Source organism: Symphodus melops, assembly GCF_947650265.1.
Source record: "Symphodus melops genome assembly, chromosome: 1".
Classification (NCBI taxonomy): domain Eukaryota; kingdom Metazoa; phylum Chordata; class Actinopteri; order Labriformes; family Labridae; genus Symphodus; species Symphodus melops.
Window position 1 is genome coordinate 48,231,994 of NC_136691.1, and position 17,012 is coordinate 48,249,005.

General features: G+C 43.8%; 1 protein-coding gene across 4 annotated transcripts in view; it reads right to left on the reverse strand.

The window, feature by feature from the left end:
- Positions 1-17,012, reverse strand: part of LOC306841469 (rho guanine nucleotide exchange factor 28-like) — a 39,819-nt gene that overhangs the window by 16,174 nt on the left and 6,633 nt on the right. For 3 of the 4 annotated variants that reach the window (XM_079371397.1, XM_079371396.1, XM_079371395.1), the window contains exons 6-13: positions 14,871-15,054; positions 13,968-14,169; positions 13,287-13,362; positions 11,828-11,874; positions 10,225-10,297; positions 1,471-1,592; positions 935-1,317; positions 77-236 (exon numbers count right to left, since the gene is read on the reverse strand). In XM_079371397.1, the coding sequence (XP_079227523.1) occupies positions 77-236; positions 935-1,317; positions 1,471-1,592; positions 10,225-10,297; positions 11,828-11,874; positions 13,287-13,362; positions 13,968-14,169; positions 14,871-15,054 (1,247 nt within the window). Of the gene's footprint in view, positions 1-76; positions 237-934; positions 1,318-1,470; positions 1,593-6,858; positions 7,123-10,224; positions 10,298-11,827; positions 11,875-13,286; positions 13,363-13,967; positions 14,170-14,870; positions 15,055-17,012 lie in introns of those variants that run through there. The other variant, XM_079371398.1, reaches the window with a different exon arrangement.

The following is a 17,012-nucleotide window of genomic DNA, read 5'->3' on the forward strand; positions in this document are numbered from 1 at the left end:
ATCTAATAACACACAGGCATGAAGAAACAAAACAATGTCCTTAGAAGCAGCTTAAGCCCATGTTTAGAGGGTGTACCTTGGTGGCCCTGTGTGTGCAGTTGAGGTCTGGTGAGGTGTCGAACGAGTCCCTCTCCTCTCCTGAGCTGGATCGCAGGACGGACTGATGCTTTAAAGATGAACAGGGGTAGGAGCGCCCCAATATTTCCTCTTCTCCACTGTCACACTCCAGACTCGGACTTTTAAAACACACATACAGACACGAGCACTTAAATTCAGAGAGCAGTTGTTGCTTCGACACTCCACATACCGACATTAGACCTGGAGCAAACGAAAGGCTCCATAGGTCTCGCTGACTGCCAAAGGTATTGTGGCGTATAAGACATTTGGCAGTGTGTTCAGAACTGTTAACACATTCAGATTGCAATCTTTAAACGAACAAGGTTTAATAAGATCATGGCGTCTTTAACCGCTCTATAATTTGATGATTGGGATGAGTTCTGATTTAAATTCTACACGCAGACACGCCACAAGATAACGCTCTGACTCTGTGCCCAGCCGCTCAGCACAGATAAGCAGGTCAGTCCGAGACAGTAACACAGTCTATGCTGATGTGCACAGTGCGTCAGTGCTCAAAGATCCTGCAGCGGCGAGGAAACTGGAAGGAATGTTCAGCCGCTTTAAAACACAAACGTCTCAATTGTGTTGAGACTTCCTGTCACTTTTTCGCACCTTCCATGACTATCAGTGCACAAAATGTCAGGAGTGCGTTTACGATACCTGACAGTTCTACTTTGTGTTCGGAAGAAGAAAATGATTCTGGTTCATTCCAACACTCTAACAAAATACTTATTTGTTTTTCTCATCGTAATATAAAGAGACACTTAACGAGTTTTGAGTCGGTCGCATTAAAACATAGGAAAAATAGAGCTCCTACCTCAGGCCCCGGCTCGCCTCCGTCAAGCTGCATCCTCTGCGATTAAAAGCAGGAGAAACTGGCAGGCACGAATGCGCCTGACGCCTAAGTGCTCCCTCGAACAAACGAAAGGGGGACGCCAGCGGAGAGGAAGGAAAAGACGGGGAAGAAACAAAGGGAGAGGGAGGCGAGACGCGAGGGGACGGCTCTCTGTGATTCTCCAGGCCAGGACCTGGGATTCTCCCCTCCTCATTACGGGATGAGGATGAGTGCCGATTCTGGGAGCAGTTCCCTGAGTCGCAGGGAGTCATGGAGAAGGAGTGCAAACGTGGGCTGTCAATGTTGGACACAGGACTGACCTCGTCCTCCCCCGGAGAGAGGTACTTAATGTCACGGTCACCAAGCTGGAGGAGAAAAGTCAGCAAGCAAAGGAAAACAGAAGGGGATCAATCCAAAGACTGCTTCAAGCTCCTGTAATGGAACATTTGACCACATAGGACGCAAGTACTCAACCACTTTTTGACTAACACTGCACAAAAAAGGAACAGTCCACTTACCTGGTCAGCCAGCGTGGTGTTGGCAAACACTTGGTCTTTGCCGTGTATCATCACTGACAGTCTGGAAGCAGCAGCCAGAGTCGGGGACGAGGCCTGGCTCTCCCCTATGGACTGGCTTTTCTCTACAGAGAGAGAGAGAGAGAGAGAGGAAGAGAGAGAGAGTGTGTTGAGGGTGGGGGAGGGCATGGGCAGAGAGTAGATTTTTCAATATTATACTTGGTTTCTACAGCAACACCAAATAATTCCTCACAAACAAGGGAAGTGACATAGACATCCTGGGCAGTTGCATGTCATTGTTCAGGACCAAGAGTCTCTGTATAAGAGAGTGTGTGTGTGTGTGTGTGTGTGTGTGTGTGTGTGTGCGCGTGTGCGTGTGCGTGTGTGTGTGTCTGAATGGCTCTTTGCACACACACATGAGTGGGTGTGCATGGAGCTGTGAGCGGGCATCTGTAGGCATGTTTTTATCCCCACCCTGCCTTCAGTGCAGAGGGTGAGTGGAAATCACTCCCGGTGAGCACACAGTGGCATTGAGAGAAACGCTTTCAACACAGTGGAGTCACTGTGAGCAGCAGCCTGGTTCTGCTGTTAAAACAGGAGAAAACAGTCCTGCTCTCCAAACACACACACACACACACACACACACACACACACACACACACACACACACACACACACACACACACACACACACACACACACACACACACACACACACACACACACACACACACACACACACACACACACACACACACACACACACACACAGCTCCCTCTGGGATGTTGCTCTGTACAAAAACACAGCCTCTCCACAACACAGCTTTGTATAAAGTGATCAGTGAAGAAACCCACCTACAGATATGCAGCAGCAACACAAAGGGAGAAAGCATTACTTTCAGCAACACTTCAAACGACAAGTGAGAAAGTAAGCAAGTTTCTCTTTAGCTTTTTCCCCTCCCAGTGTGATGCAATATAATGGAAAATTATAAACAGTAACGACAAAGTTAAAACAAGCAACTTTTGTTTTGTGTTCATTTTGGCGCCCCCTGTGGACAAAGTGCGACCTAATGTGAAAGAAGTGTCCTCCATTATTTCAACAAACACATCGCTTAACAAGAATCTCTGCAACACAAAATGTAGAGGATGATGTACATTTGAATATGAGCTTAATAGTTTTGAAAAGACATGTCTTAAAATGAGCTTATATAAAACCGATGTAACGTCGTTGCCAACTGTCGTATCCAGGTGAAAACAAAACTCTCAAACTGGTATTCAACATAGAAAGATAATGTGAAAGTCTTAGTCAAAATACACATTTGAACTTTTACATTTCAAAGTCAACTGATGCAGATCTTGTAATAAGACAGAACGATCTAAAAAAAAAAAAAACGAGAAGAGATGCTTGAATTCAATGAAGATAATGTGATTTATTTGTTGATCTTCTGAATGGAACGCTGTATATGTTTGTCCTTCTTCTGTGACGTACAGGGCCTACAAGGTAGCCTGCAGCTATGGGTCATGACTGTGTTTGTGTTCAAATGCTCTCATATTCAGCAAAACAGCAAGCAGTATCAGCTGCAAGTCTGTTCTTAATTCATGACATAAATATGCAGAATAAATTAGCACTCTGCTGGCTGTGTCGTGACACTTGACTCGACCTACGAATGAACTGTGAACGTCAAAGGCTTGGGGTGTTAAAATGTACGTCAAAGTCCAGATGGAAGTTCGTTTTCACCAGTGCTTGAGGGACATCACATGTTCGTGCTCTCTGTCTAACGGCGTCCTATCACAGCACCCCGCCGGCCTGTGTGTTACATCTGCAATCTGTACAGTTGTTTGTGGATGACTACATTTGAACGCTGTCAACATCACTTCAACGAAACATAAAACAGCATTTTGTTTGAGCCACTTTTAAACTCCTTCATTCGTTTCTGGTCTCGTAATCAATGGAGAATGTTTCGGCGTCTTCAAAGAAGTTTTTGAGGTTTTTTTGAACATTAGCACAAAAAAACATCCAGAAAATAATCCCCCTGTCAGAGACCGTTGCACTTTGAGGAACCTTCGCTAACTTTTAGCATTGATCTTTAAAGCATATGATACTTCCAGGTCAAACATCTGTCATCAACTGGATTCACCAAATTACAAGGTACCTACCGCCCAACTACTCGTAAATCTACTAACTCCCACTCAGTGGAGCTTTTCAATACATTTCATATTCACAGTTATGTTCAGCATCTTAGTTTTCAATGGAGAAAATACTCATTTCTAACATTAGCTACTAACATCTATGGCGCAGTTCTTATCACACGAACAAGAAGAGGCAGCCTCATTAGCTCAGTCACATCCTCATGTTCCTAATGGCAGTCTCACCTTGCGCTGACCAAGCTCTCCTGCAACAATGCCAGCTGTACAACAACATGTCTCTGGCTCTGCTGTTTCAGACTAAGCCCCTCGAGCTGATATCAAACCAAGAACTTCAAACAAATCCACAGTTTATCCAGAGTTTTCAAGCTGCCAGCACCGCAGAGAGAGGGGGGGGGGGGGGGGACAGAAGTCCAGCGCTGTTGCAGAGAATAAATCAGAGCAACAATTGGCCGTGCTTCCTGCAGGCAGTCAGTCTAATAAATCTGAGAGGCTACAGGGAGACACTGATGAGGACACCAGATGATCCCTGCTCCATCCACATCAAACACAAAGGAATACGAGTGCAGCGTCTACAAATCCTACTCTCCTCATCAAACCTGAAGTGTCTCTCTTTCCCAATCCGAGACGTGTGCATGATGCAGCAGAACATAGCATGCTATAAACATTACAACCTGGTCTTACTCTGTTAGACATCTTTGTCGATCTTCTTGCTTCCATGTTAAAACATTCTTTCATGATATCACATACAGTATGAGATTGATTCCACATCCAACATACCTGCACAAAGGCATGTTAGGCCTTCTTTTATGCATTGTACGAATGGTTTTAGCCCAACATTAAACCCAGACTGAGGGTCAGATCTTGGATTTGGGTCAAACTACTGTTTGAAAGCAGATAGTGTTTCATATAAGCCCACTTAAAGAGTTTGACAGGCAGGACTAACAGTTAAGGTTCTGGGCCAGGTCCAAAGCCACAGCTGGCTGCCACAGGCCCGATGACTCGCACACCTCTGACCCATAAACACTGCCTTAGTGAACATAACTGTCAGGCGCTGCGATCTGTGTTTAACATTAGTTAACTTAGGGAATAACAGAGAAGCAGGGAGTTCATATTACTGACAAGTTAGAGCCGCGCTGAATCAATCTTTCTGCAGGAGAAGCTGCCCTTGTCGACAGAGAACGCCGTCTGCACGTTGCCATTTCAAAGACGTTTTTGAAAGGAAAAAGCAGCGCAGCGTGAGGGGTTATTTGTAGAAGACAAAACATTTAAAAGGTATATTTTGAGCCATGTGATATTTAGAGCGAGAGCCAACCCGATACAGTAGCAGAGCTTGTAGCAGCAGCAGCAGCAGCAGCAGAGAAAAGATAGAGCAGGAGCTGTGCAGAGACCCAGACAAAGACAGCAGTCAGTGCCAGGTTTCCAGACCAGGGCAGTTAAACACAGAGAGTGACCCTTCAACCCGTGCACACCCCTGGGAGAGAGAGATCGGCGAAGGCAGGATGGAGAGAGAGAGAGGGGAGGGGGGGGGGGGGGGGGGGGGGGGCAGTGCTGTCACAAGGGCTCTTTCTCAGGGTTTACTCTCTTTGGAGACTGCTTGTGTGCTAAAAACGTTCCCCAAAAGTTCAAGAAAAACAGAGAGTTATAATTGTTGATCGTGTAAACACCTCGGTTTGATTTATTTGCCCATGCTGTCCCGTCTTCAATGATGTAACTTGCTTTATAAGAACCCCACTAAACAGTTGTCACCGTGGTGAGAGCTGGGCGAAATTAGGAGCGGAGTGAAATAACAAGCAGGTTCTAAAAGAATCACAACAGTGGCTGTTATTAGCTCGTAAAAATGGGAGAGGTAATTATTTGACTTCGGAGCTCATAGAGGGCTGTTTGAATCATTAAAACAATTGTCCACCAAAAACCACAAACCCACTCTGAGTTATGACACCTGCGGTCAAACATCCCGGTCCAAGCATCACATTGTGCGTTCCCGCTGTGTTTACACTTCGGCGTGTCACACAGCCCGAGAGATCCGGGAAGAGGTAAACGCAGCGAGAGAGGCCATCAGTCTTCAGAGTGGAGAAATAAACTTGTGGCTCCGCACACCTGAAATCACATTTCACTTTGCAGGTGCATGGTGACACCAGAGGCGCTCACTCTTTGGATTTGGACTTCTGTGAGTTTTCTAAATCCACTCTGAGAATAGACCGTTTTTTAATAGAGTGCCTGTTTCTGAAACGAACACACAGACAGTGTGTATAAGAACTCGCCAATGTCAATCAGAATTACCAAGCAATAACAGGGATAATCTCGCAGAGGTTTATGGTGAAAGATGAGGAAAAGAGTGCTGGAGTTGAGCCATGACACGGACATGGCAGTAACTCGATCTCCCTCTGTGTGTCTCTCTCTCTCTCTCTCTCTCTCTCCCACAGGCACATAAAGCAAAGAACTGTTTAACTGCTCCAGTTCAATTTTGCACTATTTTAAGCATCCAAATCAGCTCTCCCATGACTAATCATATAACTAAGAAAACATGTGTTCCAAGTTGAAGCACAAGGGTTTTTTTTTTTTTTGCAAGTCATAAGTTGTGACAAAAACTGAACTTGCTCAGTGACACATAAATAAACCAGATAAAGATTCAAAGCAACAGGTGCCTCAGCGTTGGTATATTAAGACACATATTAAAACACTGGGTCTCTCTCTCTTGCACTTTACGGTGCGCAGCAGTCACACGAGGCCACGACGTCTTGGCAGGTTTCATTCATGAGAACAACAGTGCAGCATGAGGACGTCGAAAAGCCGCGAGACACTCCGTCAGGCTGGAGAGTGGACATTTGACATTCCCCAACATACTGTCAGATATCAGGTTACATCACCGGCAAACATGCAGTTATCTCACTGTGATTGAATGGCTGCTGCAGAGGAGGCCTGTGAATAAGAACGTGTCATGGAAAACAGTCTAATTTTAACTGTATTGTTCTGCAGTGAGTGCTGAGTTGTGTCAGAGGGGATGTTTCCGACGAAGCCTCGTTACTAGAAAGGGAAACACGACATGGTCTGTATATGTACATTTGTCCTTCTGACTTTGACAATCCGTCCACTCTGTAACTGTATCCGCAGATATGCAAATATCTGCAAATTAGTCAACTTCAAAGGCCACTTCAAGAATCAGCAGTCAGAGTCAGACAGAAATATGAGTACTTTTATATCGAATAAAATATATATGTATCCATCAATTATTGAACCACTCACTTTTATCCTTTTTCCCCGTCTTCCTACGCATCCTCATCTTAGGAAAAGATGGCCAAGAGTAGTTAAAAGGCGAGTCAGAGTCAGAATCCATGGTTTGTGATCTCGAAGAAAATCTTCATCCAAACAGCTCAGGGTGATAAAAAAAAGTGAACGGTTCCTCAGTTTACATCCATTTCTTACAGAGTGCCGACAAGCTGCAGTGTTCACTCCACTTCTTTCCAGAGGCACACTGTAGACACTCTGACACTTCAGAAGTGAGCCAGCATGTTCCCTTCTGTCTCCCCCGGCCACCCCTCCCCCTTAAATCTACCCCCTTCCCCCCTTCTAAAACTTTGTACCAACTGTCGGACAGAGCCGGGACTGAACCCCTCGCTTCTCCCTCGGCTTCTCCCGCAGCGTTTTCTTTCTTTTTGCGACTTTCTTTCGGACTTCTCTTCTCAAATGTGTGCCACCCTACAAGTCTCTAAATCCTTCCGTGTGTCCCCCCTCAGTCACTCATCTACCACACACAGTACAGAAGGAGGGAGGAGAGATCAACACATGCTGACAGGAGGGGGGGGGGGGGGGGAGTGTATCGACGGCCGGAAAGAGTGACTGAAGGAGGGAGAGAGAGAGAGAGAGAGAGAGAGAGAGAGAGAGAGAGAGAGAGAGAGAGAGAGAGAGAGAAAGTCAAACAGAGGATTGACTTCAGAGCCTACATGGAAGACAAACAGGAGGGCAGACAGCTAAGTAGAGGTGAGTCTCAGACACAGGAGAAATCATTAACCCTGTGAGTTCACGATAGTCTCTGAGAAACACTGGGGGCTGTAGAGCTGCACAACACACACACTCTGAGGCACAAGCCATTCATTCCAAAACATGTGTGATGCCACGTCTGACGAGTGTCCTCCCATATCCCTCCGTCTTCCTCTGTCCCTTCTTATATGGCTCTTAGCATGTCAAAGATTGGCAAGAGGGGGGGGGGGGGGGTTTCGAAGGTGGAGAGTTCAGAGAGGAAAACAGACTGCCAGGTCAGCAGCTTCACCATGGAGACAGCAGTGAGAGCCACCGCTGTTTTCGCTCTCTCCCCCCGCCCGGCTCTTCCTTGCCAACTTGCAGGAGTACAGTGCCCCATTTGCAGCAGCAGGGAAAAATGTGCTGGTAAAAGTGAGAGAATGGGACGGCTGAGGGGGGTTTAAGAGACAAATCAGACAATGGCACATTGGGAAGAGGCCAAATGTGGGTTTATTAACGCACGTAAATGAAGCAATGTGAGAAAAAAATAGAATAGAAGGGATGAAGAGGCTTCTGTAGGGAGAATGTTTGCATGGGCGGGACACAGAAGTACACTTCAGAGTATAGAAAGAGGTTTCTGTGTTTGTATGTGAGTGCGAGTGCATGGGAAGGGGTATTGGCACAGTACTGGTGAACATTAATGCTGCCTTTGTGGGGGTCTGCGTGGAGTTTAATCCTTTTTTTCCGTTCTCCAATTAGATGGCTCAGCCGGGGTCGGAGACTCTTGTTAGCGTTGTTCTGGTGTTGAACTCATCGTCTGCTGTCACCTAGCCAAACTATCCATATCATAAATCCCTCTTTAACCCTCGCTCTTTTCCTCCACATCACACACACACACACACACACACACACACAGTGTTCTCCTCCGCTCTCTGGGGATCTCAACAAGCTGTTGGAAAACTGCATTCAGCAAAGCCCTGGCAACCCCCATTCAGCCACAAACTACCGCTTTTTTTTTTTAATCCACCAAACCCCTTTGCCCCTTTCAAAGCGCTCTTTCCCACTAAAAACTCCCTCTCTAATACACAAGTACAGACAGGCACTTATAACACAAACACACACACACACACACACACACACACACGCACACACACGCACACACACACCTTCTTCCTGTCTTGAGCAGAAAACGTCTGGATGAAGAGGCCTTTGCTGTTTGACCTGGGGGACATGGACGCATGAGTGTGTGTGTGTATTTGTATGTAAGTGTTTGGGGGGCAAGTGTGTGTTTTGGGTGGGGTATTTAAATTTCGGGGGCATTAGGGGGTCAGAAGGGGGTCAGATGGGGGGGGGGGACTGAAGACAACAGGGAGAGGCTTGTTTGTATTATTACATTCAAAATGTTAACTCTTTAAATGAGGAACTTTTTACAAAGTTGCTACGGCTCCGTTAGACTTGACAGTTATACCGATGAATCTACAGTGGAAATGGAGAGAGGAAAGAGCTCACATCAAGAAGACGGGGAAAATGACAGCTACACTCAAAATTCCTCATCCCTTGCTGAAGTTCTGGGTTCAGGAGTTGTGTCTGTCTTTCAGGATGATGACGCATACGCTCATGTCAAGCTGCCGTAATTCCTGCGATACAAACAGACTGGAATCCAGTGCTGTGCTTGACTCGTTTGTAAAAAAATATATACACAAACCTTCCGGTCACTCGCAATGCCTGACAGCTTGAGAATGTCTAATAAGGAATTGAAATTCCTCAAGAGTTAAATAAGCATTGTAATCCTGGAGGAATAACATCTATAAATCCTGAGTCATTCTCAGTCAGAGCTATTGTTTCATCAAACATCACATTGAGGGGAAACTTGGTAAGAAAAAAACAAAACAGGATTCCAGTGACCAGTGTTATTCATCTGAACCGCAAAAAAAGGATCAAACTAGGTCACATGAGGCAGTCTTCAAAGAGCCCGCAGAAATATGACAACCTGAAGCAGCCAACAAACACACCAACACACATCCACATGTGCACACAGTACAAGTACAAAATGGCTAAACCATATAGCATGGAAAACATCAGCCACAGGAAGTCTAGATTGCAAATGTCCGGTGCCAAGTGTTATAAAGCCTGCAGCCTCAGCTTGTAACCACAGCATTCTTACGCTGAGGCATCAGTCTGCTCTGCAGCGAGACAAGCCAATTATTAACCCGCAGGATGTTCCCACTCTGCAAGCCTTCCCCTTCCCCATCCAGGAGCAGATCGGAGTCAAGCCACCTTCACACAGGATTCATGTCTTATCGTCTGTCACTGCATGCAGGAATCAGACGACGAACAGGAAGGCTTCCCAACATGTTGTATTAAAAGGATTCCTTCTCTACGCTATGATTACTGTACACACAGAATGACACGACTCCAAAAACTTGTGGGGGGATGGTGGATGTCTGATGGAATACAAATGTTTCCTGTAGTTGGACTTATTATTGATTATAAGCTGTATTGCACCACCTAAGACAACAAAGAGCACTTTAAGTCTGAACTAAGCATGATGTACAGTCGAGGCACCGCATGCTCGAAAATTAAAGCCAAACCCTAAAACAGGCTTCAAAGAAAGTAAGTGTGTTGAGGAATGTTTTTGAATGAAAGTTTTACCTCGGTCAGGCTGTGATGGATCGTCTTCTTCATCCTCCTCATTTAGGGAGAACATCAGCGGCTCCTCATAGTCCTGAGTGAAGAAACAGGGAACCTTTCACCGAACAGCATACACAACTTTCACAAGGACACTTTCGCTTTCGGACTCCTACTCACCACAAAGTAAGAGATAATCATTTTATCGAGCATTTGTATCATATATAATATTGTCAGACCGGATGTCACACCTCTTTGAACGTGACACAAACACCTGACTGCTCACAGTGACAGCTCTTCAGTGAGGCGCGCGAGGTGCCGACCCCTGAACAATATGAGTGAAAGGATGTGGAGCAGTGAGAGCCAGTCAGAGTCTATTTGTAGCCATGCCTGCAGGCTGATGAAAAAAAGGAACCTTGAGTGTTTAACGTTTGAAAGTGGATATCCAAGACAACACCTGTCGTTAACAAAAGAGAGGAAAAAAAAAAGAACAAAGTCGGCCGGGAAAGCTCTGGAAGAACAGCAGACAGATGTTCATATTGGACTCAAATCATCAGGAACGGTTTTCTTAAACACAAGTTTGAAGTTATTTTATAGAGAATAAGTGCTCACAATCGGGGGAAACAAAAATGTATGCAATTAATCCCACATCACTTATTTATTTAAAAATAAAAATAAAGTATTTGATGTTTAGACATTTCAAAAATATGTTTTTGACTTTTTTTGTAATTCGTATCCATTGAAATGTGCCAAATTAAAATGCAAAGATAGCTGCTGGCAGTCAGTGACAGCTAAAATTTAGGATTCTGGGATGGCACGTCCGACTTCAGGTGGGGGCTCAAGCCAACCTTGCACCCAACTGGATTCACCCTTCCCCCCCAGGCCAAGATTACCTGAGCCCCTCCAGCTAATCACACTCACCACTAAAAACACAGTGTTCTAAACGCTGGACCACTCAGACAACTACGTTTGCACTATTTTAGCCAGATGTTTCCAAACACCTCAACGCGAGTACACAAGTGTTTGTTTCAATCAATGGCTTATCTAGGGCAGGAGGCCTCGGGCGCAGATGTTCCCCATCTTCCTAAGTGATAGTTTTCAGGTGAGACGGCCCCTTAATAAAGCATAAAGTACGTCTGCACATGCTGTGAATGACTCGATGGGGAAATGTGACCTTTAGGTTGAAGAAAACGTAGAGCGAAGAGGAGACAGACTTTTCACGCTAACGTCATTTTTTGCGGTTTGTTTTCGTCAAAGTAAAAAGAGACTCAAGTGTGCAGGGCACTTTTTGTTTTTCACTGAAAGTCCACAGGCCTGTAGAAGAACATGAGGCTTCATCACTCAGTCTGTAATCCCTTTTATTTATCTGCTGCTCGATAGGAGCACAGGTCTCCCTCTCTCTGTTGAGTAATAGTTTAAAATGATTTTTTTTTTTTTAAATGTTAAATAAAAGATAGTCAAGGGGATCAGACTCTGTGTTCATTTGCATATGAAGTAGGAAAGTCACATCATTAATTTGTGTTAAGTACAAATGCATTCACGCCTCCAGGTTCATCACATAGGTTTAAGCCTTAAGGTGAAAAGTTCTAAGTAAAATGAAAACACTGTCCTTCTATTAAATACTCACATTTTCTTCTACAGCAGAGCTCCCTCCATTCACATCAGAATACAGAGCTGAAAGAAGAGAAAACTCATTCAGATGCAGCCGTTTGACTTCAAAAGAGGCTGAAGTAAACACAGATGTGGGTCAGTTTTTAACACTGTACCAAGTAAAGTCTTATTGTTTCTGTCTTCATAACCTTAGGATCGTAATCCTCTTGTTTTGACCTCATGTCTTTTATTGAACTACTATGTGCATCCCAGATCAAAGGAAGGAAAACAGAAAGAAAGCGTTGCATGGTTTGGTGTGAGGTCTGGGGTCCCCTAAAATCATAAAGGAGGGAAATGCAGGAGAGGGAAGTGGGAGCAAGTCACACGAGATATATAGGCTGGGAGTGTAAAACAGAGACAAGATATACTCGAGAGGAGGAGAGAAAAAACAAGGGCGAGAACGTTGAAGATCTTAACTTTATGAGAGCCTTAAACAACAACCGTGTTTTGACAAAGAGCTTTCTGTTTTTTTCTGCGTGGCTCCATAAAACACATTCACTCAGTGTCTGAGACGGAGATGCCAGCTGGCTCTAGTGCAGTTCATCAGAGAGAGAGGGAGAGAGAGAGAGAGAGAGAGAGAGAGAGAGAGAGAGAGAGAGAGAGAGAGAGAGGAGAAGTAAAGTAATCTTGTAAAGAGACTGTGACCTTCCAATCTTCACCTGGTATCTCTACATCTTTTTTAATAGCTTTACTCAACATCCAGTTGAAAGATATGAAAAACAGTATTCAGGAGTGATACACTTTCCTTTCACCCTCTGTTGTCACTTTCTTTAAACCAATTATTTTTTAGAATAACTTGTCAGAAAAATGACAAATAGGTTTCAGCGGCCCGTGAACTGAAAGGGAACATTACATGAATGTGTCATGATTAAACAGCACTTCTAACCAAAAGATGTTCAAATCAGCCGGCATATTCAAAATGCTCAACCAGAAAATATCTTTTAAAAATCTTCTTCAAATATATTAACCCAATGACTCATGAACTTCAATTTAAAATGCCTGCTTGTAGAAATTATGAATGTTCCTTTTTTCTTTTTCAAACCAGATTTTTGAATTCTCTTTGATGTTTCTATGCAACAACCTAAGTTCGGATTTTCTCCACACTCACACCCTCATGAACCCTTTTTGACATCATGCCCAAAGCTGAGTGGGACTTTGTTAAAGTGGAGGGTATAAATACGGCAACAAGCTTTGGAGCAAACTCCCTTCACTTCTCGGTGTGAGGAGCGGCTTGAGAAAGGCCCTTTATGTTTTCTCAAAGACTTGCAATACTACAAACCCCCACAGGAGGGCAGCCAAAGTCCATTAATAAGCCTGTCTCAAACTACAGTATCTTTCCCTATAAAGCCCGCAAAAAAAGAAAGACAGGCTGAATTATGATTAAAAAAATAATAATAATTAGGTCTCAAAAAGTCAAACAGATAAGGGTTGGATACCGTTGTCTGAAGGATCATCCACCAGTTCCTCCTTCCCAAAGATTGTCTCCACTCGTTCCCTCCTGAGAGCTTTGATCTGTGAAAATAACAAAAATGTTAAAGGAAAAAATGAAATACACATTACTAGTTTTAACTGCATGCTTCCATCCATGCATTACACTGCTTGTCCCGCTTAGGGTTGCAGGGGGAGCTGGAGCCGATCACACCAATAGTTGGGCAAGAAATGGGGCAGACCCTGGACTGGTCACCAGTCATGTACAGGGCTGACATAACGAGGAGGACAAGCATTAATCCTCATACTCTACTACACGCAAGAGAGCCATCAGTTAGAGACATCAGTTAACCTTACAGGCATGTCTGTGGGAGGAAGCGGGACAGAACCAGCACATGCACCAGGAGAAAATGCAAACTACAATGCAAAGTCCACACAGAAAGGTAGCCGCCATGCAGGGCATCACAGCTCCACATGCTGCCAAATGGATGTATTTATATTCCTGGTATATTCAGGGGGGGGAAAAGTTACAATTAGGAACTGTGAAATGACTAGCATGTTTCGCCAAGATGATCATTCATTTTTACAAACACAATAGGTAGAAGCAGATATTTCATTCTAAATAGTACTTTTGCTGTTTTAGTTCAATGTTTGCAGATCTTTGCCAGCATTCAAAAACACAAACTCACCTCTCTGAGGAAGCCCTCATCTCTGAGCCGGTCTCTGAGAAGCAGGATGTCAGAGTGACGGCTCTCCTCTGAGCTCCACCTCAGGTTTTGTCGGACGGTCAGAGTCAGGTTTCCTGTATCGTGACAGAACCTCAGCAAGCGGGATCGGTCAGCCCAAACCTGGGACAGACCTGCTGGTGGGGTGGCCAGAGGGTTGGGTGGGCTGCAGAACGAGAGGTGGGCTTGTCTGAATGAAAAGTGTCTCAAACACTAAGATAATAATAATGATAAGACATTTTATCTTCAAAGCAAAATAAAAACTTTCTAAACCATATTTTTGTTATAAACTACCGGTAATCACGTGAAGCGCTGTCACTGTTTTTTTTAGGCCAGGTGAACAGGCCTATAAAGGTGTGCTTTGAGATTTATGGATCCAAAGCTTTCCCGAGTTTTACAGCTTTAACTGGTGCTGTTTATCATTTGACATGTTCATCGAAAGTACTACAGCCTGTACTTTAACATTAGCTTAGACATCTAAAGAATCCAAATTATCTGGGGTAATAGCTCGGAGACATGACAGTAAAGTGGTTAGTAAAAATCAAGTTCTGGGTTTGAGCGTGCTGACCTAAAGGGGCCTTTCTCTGTTGAGTATTTCCTGCCTTAGTGGGCGTTTGATGTTGCTCAGTTTCGGCTCTAAGACCTGTAATTGACTAGCAACCTGTCCAGGGCGTACTCCGCCTCTACTGCAATGTGATATGTGAATCTTCTTATGACCCCGTGTCCTTGGAGAAGTAAAGCTACAAAAAATGTGAGTCATAGTGTTTGTGAAACTGGCTTGTTTCTACGATCTGTACCGAATGCATCATGTTGCAGCAAAACAGAGACTGATTCATTCTCTCTCCTTGTGAGAGCGGATTATCTTACTGTGTGAGCAGCTCCAGCAGCTCCGTGTTGCCTGCTGCCCGTGCCAGCTGCAGTGGTGTGACTCCCTCTTCATTTGGCAAACTGACAGCCATTAGACCCCCGGGCTGGCAAAGCAGCAGCTCTGCCAAGCGATACAGACCCCACCTTACGGCCAGGTGGAGGGGAGACTCTCTGAGACTGTGTACTGAGGACGAGGGAGAAAGTTTTGTGCTGTTAAATAAATAACAAAAGAGTGCAACTTTAAAGAGGTGAAATAATCGAGAGAGACGAGAGACAATAATCTAACGACTGTGATACAAAAAATCAAAAGAGAAAACTAACACAGCACCCTTTTGTCAATAATCACCTTCTTCTCCATGATACTTAACCTAAATATCAATGACTGATTCCTCCTTTGGATCTCTCTGCCCCACTGACCCACTTTAAGAAAATAAAAGCTGTTATTCATGCCACTTCATGTAGTCTGACCTAGACCTGTATCCAGGAGACTTGACTTCATTAAATCAGCTGCAGGCCCATTTCAGCTTTGTAAAGGACAAATTCTGAGAGCGTACTATGATATCAAACATAATCTGAAGAGTTGAGTACTGGGTGATGGACAAAAAAAAACATCCAAAGACAGAGAAAGAGTAAGTCTGAACACCAGAAGCTGCTCCAATTAACATTCAATGAGGAATTATCCCCACATGTAACATTTTAGTCACCTGACACGTCATCAAAAATAATTCATAGTGAATGTCCACAAGACCTATCTGCATAGACACTACAAATACAGAAAAACACAATGATACACAACTCCAGGACGATGACCAGAATAACTTCACTTACACATGACAGTCAGGAGAAACCGTCACAATGACACGTAAAGCAAGAAGAAAATGACCCAACAGAGGTGGCTCTATAATATGAAACTAATGATAAAGACAGATGGAAAAAAATCAGGAAAAAAAATAACTAATAATAATAATTATATACATACATACATACATACAGAAAACAGTCCTGCTCTCCAAACACACACACACACACACACACACACACACACACCAATGTGCCACACAGGTCTAGAGAAAAATGCAATGTAGACACAAGATCTAAGATCGCCGAAAAAACAAATCCACGCCCCTTACAACGTTATACAGTCTATTTCATTCAGAGTACAATAATGTTGTTCTTTTGACTTTCATTAACATGCACACGGTAACAAAAGGGTCTTCTTTAACTGCTCTTTAACTTTTGTTGAGTGTTTGTGTTGAGTCATGATAAATGTTGGTGACTTCTAAACGTCACACTGTACAAGTTTAGACTGATTCACCAGCAGTACATACCTGTTCTACAGTTATAAAGACCAACAGCAGTGAATGTGACCTGTACTAAAACTCTGACACTCACTATTGGAACAGTTTTTTTTTAGGTAAGATGAAAGCTGTGATTTAAAGAGACACAAAGAGGCCAGCAGGTGCTGCATGATGTGAGGGTGCATTAGCTGTAACCAAAGCTGGAAGACTGTAGAGAGGAAAAGAAAAAAACTTGTATCTGATAAAACATCGTCTGGCAAAGAGACACACTGGAAGTCTGTCTTCACTGACAGAGCTGCCTGTAGGACTTTAAATCAGACGAGTCTTAGAGACACTACTGAAGCTCACATATAGCCACAGAACAAAACAAAACCTCAGTATCATTAAAAAAACAAACATTAACAACTTTCATTCTCTGCAGGTGACTCCTTCTCTCTGAAGGTAAAGACGGTTTATTCCAGATCTTTAAACTTATACCACAATGTCGGTTATTTTCTCTTATTTATATAAAGATTGCATTTCTCTTTTTATTGTTACACAATTTAAGGAGAGTGTTGAAAAGATAAATGTGATGATTGCACTTTGCACCCAACTTATGCTTCCAAACTGGACCGATATATTACATTTAAGATCATTCAATCAGTTTTCTTTGCAGATCTAGAAATGCTTAAATTCTTCTTAGCGGCCGACTGATGTAAGAATTTTCAGCCACAAAGACAACTGCCTGTTACACATCGGTGCTCAAATCAAATAGTGTTTCGACTAATGACTAGATCGAGTAATATCGGATCATATCTGTGACAAAATTAGCTGTGAACAACATCACTGGATAAGCTAGTGTCGC